General features: G+C 33.2%; 1 protein-coding gene across 2 annotated transcripts in view; it reads left to right on the forward strand.

Annotated features, from left to right (window-relative positions):
• Positions 1-1,862: 1,862 nt before the first annotated feature.
• Positions 1,863-15,917, forward strand: part of LOC105347699 (polycystin family receptor for egg jelly) — a 35,504-nt gene continuing 21,449 nt past the window's right edge. For both annotated transcript variants that reach the window (XM_034457919.2, XM_034457921.2), the window contains exons 1-5: positions 1,863-2,065; positions 5,369-6,867; positions 7,077-7,777; positions 10,407-10,585; positions 10,754-10,921. In XM_034457919.2, coding sequence (XP_034313810.2) covers positions 2,026-2,065; positions 5,369-6,867; positions 7,077-7,777; positions 10,407-10,585; positions 10,754-10,921 — 2,587 coding nt within the window. In that variant the 5' untranslated portion in view covers positions 1,863-2,025. The remainder of the gene's footprint in view (positions 2,066-5,368; positions 6,868-7,076; positions 7,778-10,406; positions 10,586-10,753; positions 10,922-15,917) is intronic.

Consider the following 15,917-nt stretch of genomic DNA (forward strand, 5'->3'; position numbering starts at 1 on the left):
TAGCGAAGATGATGTTGGATGGGTTGGGTATACTACTAATGGTTCATGATAACGCATCCGTTAGCTATAATCAGCCGGATACCAAAATCTCTCACTCGGGGTCATTAATTTTACAAATTCCCTTGATTATCCTAACCACAAACTCAGTTTGCCTATTAGATGCCCAGTGAGCGTTTCACTTTACAACCACTAAAGGTTTACTATAAAACCAGGCCTGCTAAATGCCTATTAGAAGAGATGAAGACTGTTGGTGTATAAATGCGCATTCAATAAACATGTATGACAAAACAGTCGCACCCCAAGACCTGGGAGAACAGAACCCTTCGTAACTCTGCAGTGTGACCAGGAGTTAAGGAGAATTTCTTTTGAAGATTACGGTAGTGAGATCACGAAAATCACAATTCATATTTATCCCCCCTTTCCATACAGATCTATGTCATGCATCAAGTCGATGTTTCAGATAAGTTGCAAATGTAAAATTGTTAACAGACGACGGACGACGACAAACTATCGACAACAAGTTATCTGGGTGACTCAGGTCAGTCAGGTGAACCAAAGTTTTTACTGAATTTGGTATTTAATGCTAATGTTTGTCATTTGAAGAACACAATTACACTGATGATGATGATGATGATGATGATGATGATGATCATCATCATCATCATCATGATCATGATGATGATTAAACAAAACAACGTGTGCATTTAGAAACTAGTTTTCCACACCCCACAACTGCAGTGATTCATAACTGCACTCATCAATGCAAAGTGCAAAATATCCCATATCATGCACATTGCATGCTTTAAAAAAAATATAATATCCCAAACTATTAGAAAATTCGAGTGCGTTTTATATAGATATTGATTTGAAGCAAAGCAGATTATTGATCATTGAAATTTATAGAATAGCGACCTTCTTCATGTGAAGTATGTTAAAGTGCTGAAGGTTTTACGAGTCGGATTTTTTCCGGTACACATTTTACATGTAGTATTTATGTGCTCAGTTTTTCTGGTCGATAACCCCAATGTCGAAATACTTTGATTTTATTCGCTGAATAAAAGCATAAAAACTGTGGTTAAAAAGCGAAATCAATGATAAGTGTTTGGATTGCCAGGGTTGACTGCTTTAATTTTTTTCTTTTAAAACGAACAACAGTTTTATTAAAAAAATATTGATAATGATATATTATTATGAGACTAATAAAAAAAATAAAGTTTTCCAATTTGTATTAATGTGTTTAATGTGACACAATTTTCGTCATTTATAAGTACCATAAGTCGAAAATATTATATTTTATAACATTATTAATAGAATACAACGCACGAAGGTTAATTTCTCGATGTTTTTGATCTCTTAAAGTCACCACTGCCAAGAACTGGAGAAAAAAAAATAAATAGAGAAAAAATTACAATCAAAAGAAATAAATGGAATTTAGAATTAGTATGTGTTATTCTAAATCAATAAACATATTCAATGATATACATAGGGATTCCATCTAGTTTGTTAAACGTTAAGCATCCCAAGCGACTTCTTAGAATAAAAAACACGATGGTGAATTTCTCGGTGTTTTTGATCTCTTTGATACCACGGCCAAGAATTGGGGAAAAAATTAATCGAGAAAAAATCAAAGAAAAGCATGGAATTTAGAATAAGTATTTAAAAAAGACAAAAAAACACCCAAAGATTGGACCAGGTATGCTTTATTCTAAATCAATAAACATATTCAATCATATACATAGGGACTCCATCTAGTTTGTTAAACTTTAAGCATCCCGAGCGACTTCTCGAAATCGATACACAACACAACTAGTACAAAAGTCGCAGGTTTAAAATATTCATGACGCTTCATCCGTTAGCTTGTGACATTTTCAATCGAAGAGTGCTGGTGGATATACCCTCAACTTCTTTTAGAGCCAAGCGCATTTCTTTCAGCATGGAACATGGGATTTAATGGTTTTCATTTATGTTTTTGAGTGTTCGAAAGATAGCTGAACATTTTTTTGGATAACATCGATAATTCGTGAAATGCAGAAAATTTTACCTGTGTGGATATATCTAGCATTGGGTATGTTTTTTTTTTTAAATTATGTCATTTCTCAATATAACAAACTATTATTTGATGGCTTTGTATAAAATATTTCAAAAATAATTTTATACAGAATCAATTGCAATCTAAATTGATTTAAAATATATAGGTAAAACATAATTTGTTTCTCAGCATCATTAAATTATTGTCATGGTCGTTTTCTTATACTTCTTAAATTAAACATATTTTGTAAACCATATTTTGCTATATGCGACATCAGAAGAAAAATATGAATTGAAATATCAAAGTTTAAGTTGGAAACTGAAAACAATAAGAATCACTTGTCGTTGTATTCCATCACTAAGCACATTTTCATAATCTCTGCCGTCATCAATTTCTTTATTAATTTTTGTCATCATTTTAATTTGCCCATAACCTTTCAGTACGGAATCAATAAGTCTATTGGCCAATATTGCCCGTGTCAAATTGACAATTTACGTGAAAATCCTGAAAGCGAACGAGGAAAACTTTTGTGATCTGGGAATTATCTACGATCTAAAAACCATTTCATTTAGAAATCGATTCCTTGCGTGCACCTAACGTCGCAAAGCTTGCTTTTTCTGTTAATTATACGAAATAAGTGTTCAATTTACTGCAATTTTCTCAATTTACCCGGAATATTTCTGTAGAAAATACCCTCAAGTAACAGGAAATTTGAATGGATCATTTAATAATGACTATTATTCTGAGGTATAACGATCTCAAGTTCCTATATAATAAATTATATTGCCCTATAGATAAATGCAAACTCTTGGTAAGTTTTCAAACACCTTTCTAGGCCTTATTACTTCTGTCAATTCTTGGGTGTATATATATCAATTATTCATATTTCATTCATTTTCATTTCAATCGATGAAAAGTTTATGCATAAAATGAGATTTATACTGATATAAAGTTTTCCCTGTAGAATATTAAAAAAAGGAAAGAATATCATATCGTTCATCTTCAAATACCTGATATTTGTACATGTATAATGCTTTGTGGGGGTTTTCTTACATAATTAATACCTATGCAATGGTTATTAAAACCATAGTGGATTCCTTTTCCCATGATTGAATCGTTTATCGGCCGCGGCATCGATTACAACTTATCATGGTTTTGGAATAAGTATTTTTAATTTTTATATTTTAATATAGGATATCAAAGACATCTTCTCTCTCTCTCTCTTCCCTCTAACTAAAGATATCATATATCACTGCCCTTACATCAGGAAATTTGCTCTTTAGAAAATTGGATTTCTATATACCCGGGGCATTTGTAATCTTTTACCGATTGATTCTGAAGATTACCAGGCTAAAACCTTTTACAGTACTGGGAAAAAGTATTTCTGATGATGACAACAAAGCCTACCCCTCCCACCCCAAAATCGAGAAGAAAACAAAAGAGTTTAATTCTAAAATACGTGATACGTTCCAAATGACATGATATGTCTTTTGAATAAAAAATGTAAACTTAAAAGAAGATTAACTTGAGGCTAAGTTGTTTTCAGTAATAATTGAACAAGCGTTGTTTCCGCCAGAATAATCTTAACACAATGTGTTTACGTCTTTTTTTACTTCATGCACAACGAATGAAATTTCTTCTTCTTGGAACCATTACCGTTTATCTTCATTTTTCCCTATTTGTTGGGGGGGAGGGGGGGCCTTAACAATCTTTTTTTTTCGACAATAGATAATTGCGGACAAGTCTCGCACACGTTCCGTTCAGACTTACATATATGTCCTTTATCAAATTTTCCATTTTATTAATTTATTAAAAGTGAAATATGACAAACGATTTAAAGGGGAAAAACACAACAACGTCGAAAAGAACAATATAAAATTAACGGAGTATAACGGAGGTCTGGAGTTAACATGCGATTACTGACTATGAATTCTCGAGAAAGCATTTCAGTTCTTATGAATTATAGCTAATCATTAAAGCAAAAATGTGTCGTGATCATTTTTTTGTTTGCAGCAAATCGTGATTGCTTTGAACAGATCAATTAGATTTATTCTCTCTAAAAAATATCCCATAAAATGGTACAAGAGGTACAAATTATATTAATATATTTATATATATAAAAATACTCTGCCAAAAAACCCCCCCAATGCTAGATGATTATGTTTGAGGAAAACATACAATCATACAAATTAGTTATAGATATATATATACATGTTTTTTTCAAAATAAATAAATAAATAAAGAGTTGGTGTTTGACATTAAGATACAATACACATATTTGTGTGTGGTTGAAAATAATATTTACTTGCTCAAAATCTTTCCTACATTGTAGTTAAGTACCTCTAACAAATAGCAAGTTGTCTTATATCCATATTGAATATTATTGCATTTTATAGAATTGCAAAAGCTACCATTTCGTTGTAAACAGTCTTATCTACCAACCACTATAGAGTGATGGCAGTTGTTTGAACTGAAAGTCACACACAAAAATCCAAGTTAAAAAAAAATGAATATTCTTTACATACAAATTTTTTTTACGAAATTATCAGAATTTTTTTTTCACCCTTTTTTCATTTCATCAAATTAATAGTTCTAACACTAATCTTACATTGATGAAACCTCATTATACTTTAGTTTGAAATCAATTTGGTTCGATTCCAGCTTCCAATTCGGAGTAATCTTTAGCCTTTTAATCTATTTTTAATGAGAAATACTTGTTAAAATTGAAAACTTACGACGTACGGAATTACTCGTGGGTTTCTGCATCGCAGAATTCAAAGCTATCTATTATAACCTTACTTTTTCTACATTACATTTTAAACTTATTTTCACAAAGTTCCAGGTAATTATCTTATTGAATGCTATAATTGTACCATCGATCATTTGCATAATAAATAAAGCTTAAAAGATTTATGTACATGTTTCTAAAAAAATTAGTATTTAAACATATTTAGAAGAAAGAAGTTAAAAATGATGAGGTACTTGGTTTCGCCGATATTCATGGGTATCAATTTTCGTGGAACAAGTAAAACTCATAGTTTTAAAGATAACGTAAATTCGTAGACAAGTCCCTATCTGTACAATGTTATCAGAGAACTTTTTATTTCGTGGATTGACTGAACAACGAAATCCACGAAAATTGGTGTCAACGAATATGATATGAAACTACAGTTGTAGAGTTGCGTAAAATGGTGCTTCATTCGATTATAATTTAGTTAACTTTGCATCTAATGTTTAGTTCCTGAATATGATATATCATTTGATAGGTAAATGTACCTGTATAGGCCAGTGGGTGTAACCAGTTAATGTGTAAACCATTTTTATTTTCCGCCCTTTCAGCGTTTGTTACAGTCCGGTGTGCCACGCCCACCACAATGACTGTCCAAGCCAATGCTACAGGGTTTAACAACATGGGACAGTTCTGTCCAGAGCTGGACGATGGCGTCAATGTAACATGCCTAGTTGATCATGGAGTCGGAACTGGACAAATGTGGATGGAACCAGATGGAACCAGTCCTTCCTGCGTGAGCTATGCTTACGCTCAAGCCGGGTATCAAACTATCCATCTTTATTGCTCAGTTGATAACATTTTCTTCTACCAAAATAAGACCTTGTACGTAGGTGAAAAAATTGATCAGGTGACAGTCGGCGATCAAAATGGCAACACTCTGATTCCTTTGATTGACTCTTCGGACATATATGTTAACTATGTTAACGGAAGTGACGTCAGTTTAGAAATTTTCAGCAACACCAGCAACGCGATTTTGTCCCAAACTAACGTCACAACTAGAAATTTTACGCACACCATCACAGCTGCAGACCTAAACAACCAGCTGGGTATGCATGCTGTTAGTGTGACCCTTCAAAATCCGATCTCCTCTGTTACTCGATGGTTGGTTATTGCCCTCGACGAAGTTATTTCTGGATTTAACTTTACTGGACACATCAATCCGTTCATGCACATAGACGATGTCATAGATCTGAACTTTACTCTGGAAAAAGGGAGCGACGTCTCCATCGCCATCGAGATAAAAACCGTACTATTTGTACAAAAATGTGAAGGAGCGCTTCGAAATCATTCTTTCTCATATACACTGAACGAAACGGGCTCATACATAATTGAATTGACACTATCGAACTTTGTCTCAACATATAACTGGACATTTCCTCTAATGGTACAATATCCTGTTCATAATTTTACCGTTCAGCAGATTAAAAATGTAATGAAAGGAAGTACGGACACTTGGACTATTGAGCTACCAGCTGGCTCGAGTACTCCAATGGGAATTTTGTTTGGCGTTATAGAAGAAGATGGAAATCAGATTGATAACATAAGCTTAACCACAGCAGCTTCACAAACGTATTCGAAATCATACCCTACCGCCGGTTATTTTAACATTAACTTCACGATACAATCCGAAATTAGTCGAATGGTCTTCTCCTGGATACAAGTAGTCGAAAATGAACTCAGCTTGGAACTTCTAATCCAAGAAAGTGTTCCAATATCGCAGTCTGAACAGGAATTCGTTCTCCGTATAACCGACCCGAATACTTCGCCGCTGTATAAGCTTAACTGCACACTAGACATTGACGGTGTCTCCCAAGAGTTTCCAATAGCAGAGCAATTTACTGACAGCACCAATCAAACCTTGATTTACCGATACTATGGGATTGGAAACAAAACTGTTACAGTAAACTGTTCGAACACCTTGCGAAACTGGGCCGTCACAAAAATTGTCGAGGTTTGGACCGACTGTTTTGCGTCTGCGAATTTTTTCAGCGTTGCATTCAAAAGTTCGACTACCCCAATGAGAGTGTACATTACACAGATTGTTCAGGTATGTATTTATTGGTTTGGAAAAATTCAGTTTAAAAAGGACGTGTAAATTTTTATCTAGTTAACTAAATGCGAAATCAATTTATCAGAATTAGAAAGCATAATGTGCTTTTTTATTAAGAAGTCCATATGTTATAGAGTCATTTCTAATACCACAATCAACCCCATAAATAATTACATATATGATTTACAAAAGATATTTTATCACAGATAACAGCAAAAGTGGAGGTAACTCAATTGTGTAAAAACAGTTCACGTGAGTACTGGTGGGACTTCTACGATGTTCCGCACGACGACCATTTAAATCCGGAACTGCGCGGCTACTACAACGACTCAGCTAACCAGCCACACGGCGTCACGATTACCTTTGCCAAAGAGGCAATCGAAGCAGGGTTAAAAAAGCTTGTGCTGAGAGTTAACCTAACAGACCAAGAGGGTGGGATACTAGAAGATTTTATTTACGTCGATTTCAGGACACCGCCCATAGTGGCACAGATTACCGGAGGATCAGAGGTCTCCCATGAAGTGTCCGCAAATCTGATTATGGATGCGTCTTCATCGAAAGACCCGGTACAACTGTACTCGGATCAACCTTTTGACTTCAATTGGACATGCTTCAAGGTTCCTGATGCAAATGTCACCGATTTAAACACTTTTATGGGAACGTTTGAAACTGTGAACGAAATCTCGCCATCGTCATTGGGAGCCGATTGTTCTCTGACAGCGACTTTGACGAGCCAGGGTCGAATCGAAATCCCCTCGTCAAACCTGAGAGACGGTTTTTACTTCCTCTTTATAGTGACAGTGGAGAAGATTAACCAGACCTCAGCCGGATTGACGATACGAAGGAATGATAAAGTTTTCCAAGCAGTTCACATTGTTCCATATGAGCCACCGAGAACGGAACTAAAGTAAGTTATTTTGATAAATAGATCTATAGATATTTGATTGTTAAAGTCTTTGAGTAGTTATATCATAAGCTTGTTTAGAAACAATGGATGGAACTTGTGTCAGAAAAAAGGGGTTTCCGACAACTTCTACTTCAAATGCAGAATATATTTTCATTTCATGATCATCAGATATTTTTCTAACGTTTTGTGTACATTTTATATATATTTTCTATACACTCTATCATTTGTTAAGCAAATGATAGTTGCGGAATATTCAGTGTGTTGGTTGGCGGTGGCACGTTGACGTTATTTCATTTTGTACTTGTTACGGACCAAAATCGTTTTCAGAAGGATATGATGCACTGGGCATCACTTTCTACATTGCTATTGAAGGAAATCACGTGACAACTTCTATCCAATGATAAATTAAGTGTCTCTACATATAAATTATTCAAAATAAAAGGAATTTCATGATTAAGATACCAGCGTATTACTGTAGAAAAAAGCGATTTGATAACGCAACAATTCATAGATTAATGCCTCTGAATGCCAAATACAAGTTTATAAAAACCACTTATATTGAAATATTTATCATACTGATTTAAATTTCCTCGAAGGCATTATATGTTTTGAGAGCAATAAATTAATGATTTCATCCCAATCATCTGATAATTTCTTTTTCTTGAAGTCGATTGTCAAATTAAAAAGTGGACTATGTCTTAAAGCGGCGCTTCAAAATTCTAATTAGTCTAGTAAAAACGTTACCTACTTGCCTATCCAATTTTAAAACCTTTAAATATTAAAATTGAATGCGAAACTTTGTTGTAAAAATGGTCCAGCGTGGCTCGTTCTATCGATTTCAACTAACTTGTCTATCACAGTAGTCTCGAATATCTTGTTACTTACGAAATGGTTTCACAAACAGATTCGCGAAATGAAATTGCCTTATAAAGTTTTTTAGTTTGTTTTAGTAACACTGATTAAATTTTTCAAATCATTTTCCCAACGTCTGATTTCTTTGTTGTTCTTATTGGTGAAAATTATTTAATAATACAATTTTATTTTATTGTTTAAACTACTGATGCAATATCGTTCTTTAATAAGAACCAAAACACAGGAACACGTGTTCATACAAGGGAGATAATTTGAAACAAACAGCGGCTACCATTTATGTTGAAACTACGAAGTCAAGGTCGATTCAAATTGGTTCCAATCATGACCTTCTAAGGTTATGACGGAGCCTCAATAAGGGCTGAAGAGATTTTTTTATTAAATGTGAAAAAGGAAAACATCTACTGAATATGCTACTTGTAAAGTTAGTATAGAAGCTAGGAAGCAATTTTTAGCTAGCCGAGCGTTCGTGCAATGACTTTTGGTAATGGGGATAACAATAGGATCATGAATTAAAAAAATGGCGACATAACAGTTCTTTTGAGTAAATCATAAGACTTTAATTAACTAAATTGATTTGAAGTCGACCTACAAATGTAGCAAAAATAAGAATAGGTTCACTTATATCCGGAATCAAGAGCAATACAATAAATTCATTTGGCGTCTTGAAGAAGAAAACCCCCACGGAAAGGCATATACATGTATAGACAATTTGAAAGAATGTGATTTAAAAAAAAAAATTAAAAATCAAAACAGAATTTTCATTAACATGAAATGAATCCAAAACCAATAGTATTTTGATCAAACCACGATCCTTATAGGGGTTGGATACGGCTTACAGTACAAAGAGTTAGATGTGCGGATTAAATATTGAATTCAGATATATGATTTAAAAAAACCCCACATAATAGCTTCAGAAATCAATGTAATGATAAATTTATAAGGTCAGACGACACGTTCCTCGAGAATCTTTTTTGTATCTCCTCGTAATAAAGAGTTCCAATAAAAAATATTAATTTTATAATTACTTTAAAAATGATCAAAATTTACTTGGATGTGGTCATATGTCTATATGGTCGAGTGGTTAGAACCGTGACCGCTCACTGTCAGAAGCGTAGAGGTTCTAGAGGTCGTGAGTTCAAAGCCCCGCCCCGGCGGAGATATAGTGAATTTCGCTGTGCTGGAGATGTACTTATTTTTATATCAGCAATTCAAGTGTATCTTCAAGATTATATAGGAAATTGCATACTCTAGTATTTTGCAGAAATGCCTGGTAAGGTACCCTAATTTTTTGCAAGAAAGCTTGTCAAAGTAGTAGTAAACCATTAACAAATTCCTGGAAAAAGTTATCTAAAATTGAAGAACGTGTCGTCTGACCTTAAAAGAGATAAAATTAAATTTAAGAGATTACTAAGTTGTTTACAATAGACCTGTTTTAACATTATTGCTTAGAATAGTGATGATTCGGAAGTCACTTCATGAGAGATCGACGATAAATTTTACAAAGTAACATGTAGCTGACCTCTAACCCCCCCCCCCCCCCCCCCCAAAAAAAAACCCCAAAAAAACATGCAAGTTCAAATCCTGGTTAGCTCCACGCGATGCCATTCATTATTTAATTTTTCTAATACTTACATACATGTTTAACACAGTTTTACACAGCTTGTAAGAGAAAAAAATGCTTATTGTAAGTTATTTTCATTGAAGAAAAAATATTGTTTTTGACAATTTATTTGCATCTTATTATTGAACCTTTCAGATGTTTACGGAACTGCAACAAAAAAATTAATCTGGATTCGATATCGAGTTTTAATGTAACATGCTCGAATTGCGAATCGGACACGGTCTATCGTTGGGATCTCGAGGAGTTCAATACAGCCACAAACATGTTTGAAACAATGCTTGATGGTGGTTTTGAGGCATATATTGAAACAAGAAGTAAGATTATTTTTTTTTTTTAGATAGAAATGCATTACAGAGAGAGAGAGAGAGAGAGAGAGAGAGAGAGAGAGAGAGAGAGAGAGAGAGAGGAGAGAGAGAGAGAGAGAGAGAGAGAGAGAGAGAGTTTTACGAATATCCCTAAAAATATTATTTTTAAACTTGCAGCCATTGAAACAACTGAAATAGCCATAAAGGCATCTGTATTACCGCAAGGGGGAAGACTAAGATTAAAATGCGACATCAGTTGGAATGGAAAAAATGTTACCGTATCCAACATCTTGTCTGTCAATTACCAGCCGCGAGGTGGCGAGTGTGCCATTGAACCAAAAACAGGTATGTTCTTAAGATTGGGCCTAGTTTCACTAAAGAAAGATAAGTTTAAATATATTCCTAGCTTATCATGTATGTCTATAGTAGTATTGCAACAATACATGTTTATAACCCTGTCCCAAGATATACTCGATTCACATTTTGCTTAACTACTCGGTATTTATACATACCTAGGGTTTCAACCGATCATTGAAAAAGGATGACTGCATTTAGCGACGGGTTTGGGTTTTTTCGGTCGCTTTTGTTGCGTTTATTTCCTTATCTATATAATATCACTTGTTTATTTCATTAAAGAGTCTTGTCAATTTCAAACTGCATCGATGAAGATTTTAGACTGTGATAACATAAACTCATTCTATATATGTTTTTCTCGTAACAACTTTCGAAAAAAGAGAATATTCGCTTATCTGCCCTTGATCGAACATAAGATTGATATTAATATGCAAGAGAGGTGGACCTGACATTATCAGAATGGTAATAAAATTAAACTAGCATGAAGAACAATGCCATGTTTAAAAAATTATGTAATCACTCTCTCACCATAGCCCTTTCTGTTCTATGTGGCACACGTATACTATTTATATGGTTTCAACAATAAGACCGCGGCCATGAAAGTACAGAATACTTTGAATCAATGCTTGACAACTTTACGTGTTCGAAAACATTGTCCCAATTAGCACACAACATGCTACCATATTTACATTCTCTTTCTTTCCCCCTATTAAATTGATTGATTTGAGTGATATTTATGCATAACACAGAATACCCAATCACCAAATCTGGTGCGTATGAATACATTAAGCACTCCTTCAGTCTTTCTCGAAGAACCATCTTCGCTAGCCAAGTGTTTACGATCTACTCCGCTCCTCAACAACCTTGGAGGAGCGAAGTAGATCACAAACACTTGGTTGTGGCTAGCGAATATGTCGAAGAACATGACTGACTCTCCTTGCGACTTCAAACCGGGTCATGACTTATTATTATACTTACGCTAAATAAAATCTCATTGATGTAAATGTTAAAAATGAACTCAATTCATTAAATTTTGAGTATACCAAAAGTAAATTCATCAAATAACAGAATGAAAAATAAAATTGTGTTATTTCATTCTTAAACGCTGTGCAAAATTTTTGTCAGCATAATTCGGCAGTTCCAATGGCTCTTCCGTTAATATCGCTTTACTCATTGAATAAATCATATTTGCAGATAGGGAATAAATGTTAAAAAGTAGATATAAGTATTGAATCATTATTTTTTTTTTTTTTGAGAAAAGTGTGGTCTCATAACTGCAACGGTGTGTGCTAACAAATTTTTCATAACGCGCGTCACGTGATATAATTTTGTATCCACAAAGTTACCTGAGGTGAGAAATCACGTGGTAATTATAATATTCAGCATGTATCAACCCTTGGTTACAACATAGAAAGCGAACGTAAGAAGAAACATTTTTTCCCATTTAACATAACTTATACAATGAAAATATACAACTACTGTTATTAAAGGGTGAAAAATAAACAAACATGACTACATGTATGTATGAAGTCAGTAATAAAGTGGGCGTCCTCATTATTGTATGGAGAGTCAAGAAATCGTGATGACCTCCGCCTTTGAAAACAAATTCTTAGTACTTAGTGACAACAAACTTTTAATGCAGTTACGTAAAGCGGCAGTTTTTATGTTGACTATTTCTGCAATTAAAAGAAAAATTCTTCTTTCTCGCAAATATCGCATGTCCTTAAGTGCAGTCATCCTTTCCAAGATTTCTCCGTTGAAACGCCCCCTTCAGCTTATCAGGTTTCAAAACACGGCTTAAAATGTGATGTTTACGGGTATTTTGTATTGCAGCGGACCCGGATTATAACGTTGAAAAATAACGCAAGGTATTCCGAATGGAGAACAGATGTACATTGTAAACATTTCCCATTCTAAGTCTTTGTAAGGAATCCGTTTTCGATCTTGTGAATTTTTCCGAATAAAAAATGATAATTTGTCAATTAATGAAGATATTATGGAAAATTTTCCCTGTCATCGATTTTGATTGCACTTCTTTTACAAGTATGTGTATTTTTATTAAAAATCGCCAACTATAAATATCTTGGGACAGACTGTATAGTAAGATCGGCTTTGTGAAACTGTGTCTCGGACTATAAAGGGGACATGCCATACCCCAAACCCTTTTTTTTTTTTTAAATGGGCAACATATTTGTATAAGTAATAATGGTTGACATGGTAATTTTGGGGATTCTGTAAGTATTTCAACATATGTACATGCATCTTGAGGCAAAAAAAGTTGATGTTAGAGGAAATCCTTTGAATTTGACAGTAAGTGAGGTAAAAATGATAAACTGGAAAAAATTAATAACATTTTTGTCGTTTATCTTAAGTTGTATTTCGCACAATTTGTGTAAGAAATGACAGAACACTGCAATTTTACACCTGCTTATTAAAGAACCATTAAAATTTTCGGTAAATCATTAACAGTTATAGGTATAGAAAATAGGTTTAAGATTATATGTCAGTGATTTTATGCAAATGATGTTGTGTAGACTTCTCAATCAGCAAAATATGTATGCAACTTCACTACCTGATACATACTGTACGGAAGAGCAACAATATGATTGAAAGAAATTTAATACCTCTAGTTTAGGCAAAATTGCTTATATGAATCCATATATAATATTTTATTTAAAAAGTTTGGTTTAATATATTGAACCAAACGTATAGAATTATAGGCATTTTTTAAAAATGCACTGCTATTCAATAAAAATTCAATGAAATATACTACATATATTTACTATAGATATGTTTATATTGCAATGATAAATTCTGGGGGGAAAAAATGAAGAAAAAAAATCCACGTGTATCAGTAGTCTTGCAAGAAGAGACTGGGATTGAACTGTGGATTTCAATATGATCCAACTGCTTGTAACCAGCGGTGGCAGTCACGGTTGAATGAAACTCTTTGATGGCGTGTTTATGTTCTTGTTTGTTTTACATAGAGAACATAAATCATGTATAGAAAATGTGATATATCATGTGGAAAACTAAAACCTCGCCTTGACTTTATGTATAAATAATCTTTAAACCATTATATTAACTCCAGTAATACAAAGTGGGTACTATAGACATATTCCAATGAAAGGTTGGCTATCTATTAAATTGGTGATGGAATTCAGGGGATTTCATGTGTAGTATTTGTTAAACTTGGTTAGGTATCTAAATGTATGTCCTTTCATAAAACATTCATTTAAACAAAGCATTATGCTGCTCAATTTTTTATATTTTTTTTCTACCAAGCAAAAATTTGAAAAGAAATTTATTAAATGTTATTTGCGCGGATATAGCTATACGCTATAATTTAAAAATTCCATAAAGTTTAGCTTCAAAATTTGTGTATTTTTTAATATCTTAATGCCGAACTCTTCTTCTCAAGGAGATCAATATAGTATAAAAATGGCCGCGACCATCCGCCCCTCTTAAATAATCGTTTTTTGCAAACCGTCCTGTATTTTCCACAATGCGTTACTACAATGATAAAGGGCAAACATAGATTATGTACGTTGAAAGCAAGAGTAAACTAGAGAATTTCATCAATAGCTTGGAGTCAACGGCGAATGGATTACTATTGGTTTTTTTTATGGATTGCGACTGTAAAAACGGAAGTGGATATTTTGCCTTAACATCGTTAACAGGTCAATACAATGGTTATAAAAAGAAATAGTAGAATAAAGTGTGGGTGATGTTTTAAAAATTATTATTTTGTGGCTCTTCTTATATCAACTCAACAGCTATAGAACGTTTATTTTATATGAACGTGTTTTAATTGAAAACTTCAAAGTTTTGAATTAATGAATTATAACTGTAAGCTGCGGAACTGACTGAAGAGGGAATACTTGACAAAACAACTGAATCGATATGTAGAGTATTATTGTTGGTTTTTTTTAACGTATATTAATCAATGCTCTATATTAACAAACTAATAGAATCCCCAGCAAGCTAAAGAAATATATTTTTTCAGAATATTCCATTGAAAACTTTGAATTTACTGGGTGGATGTAAATACAATATTTACAATTCTGAATTTACTAGGTGGGTGTTAATACAAAATTTACCACTTGTAAACTTGTATTTACACCCACCAGTTAATTCAACATGACAGTATCTATAAACTCTGTTAAATGTTTTTAATTAAAATATGTACAAATCCTTAGTAATAATTTCGTGATGACTCTATTTTATTTTTGTTATTTTTACACACTGAAATTGATAAATGAATTAGTATCCTTATTGACAATATAACTGAAAACGTGCCGAAAAATGTTTTCTGATTTTATTTGTCATGGCAGTTTTTTTTTTTTTACTTTCATTTGATAAAGATCTTACATGTACCTACCTGGACTATTTAGATGATTTATGACCAGCAAATGACTAGAATCAAATGATTCTTTCATTGTTCTGCTAATTGTAGAATATTTGAATAAAATGCATATTATTTTCCGGTAGGAACTAAATCAGCCTTTCAAAAAAAAAAAAAAAGTCAAGTAAATGTAGCATTAACAAATCACAAGCATCAATAATTAGCAATATGTTGTTGAAACTTCAAAGAGAAACATAATCCTCTCCGTTTATTTATTCTTTTCTTTTTTCACATAAAAGAATTTCCACGAAAACAATTTGTTAAAAGATAACTAATGTTTGCTAGGGTTTGTCCTACGAAAAGTGAAAGAAATCATTAACATGATTAGTTTTTAAACAAATTCTTTTTATTAATTCAATTGAAATATGCTTATAAAAACTATATAATGAATATATCACACTATAAAATGCCCCTCGTACCTCGTTTGGATAACATTATATAAATAGTGCCTGTTTGGGAGGGTAACAGTTGAAATTGACATCCCTAGAAAACCCCGACGCGTCGGTTGACAATGGTTTTCTCGGGGATGTCAATTTCAACTGTAACCCTTCCAAACAGGTTCTAATTTTATATTGACACTTT

Source organism: Magallana gigas, chromosome 7, assembly GCF_963853765.1.
Source record: "Magallana gigas chromosome 7, xbMagGiga1.1, whole genome shotgun sequence".
Classification (NCBI taxonomy): Eukaryota; Metazoa; Mollusca; class Bivalvia; order Ostreida; family Ostreidae; genus Magallana; species Magallana gigas.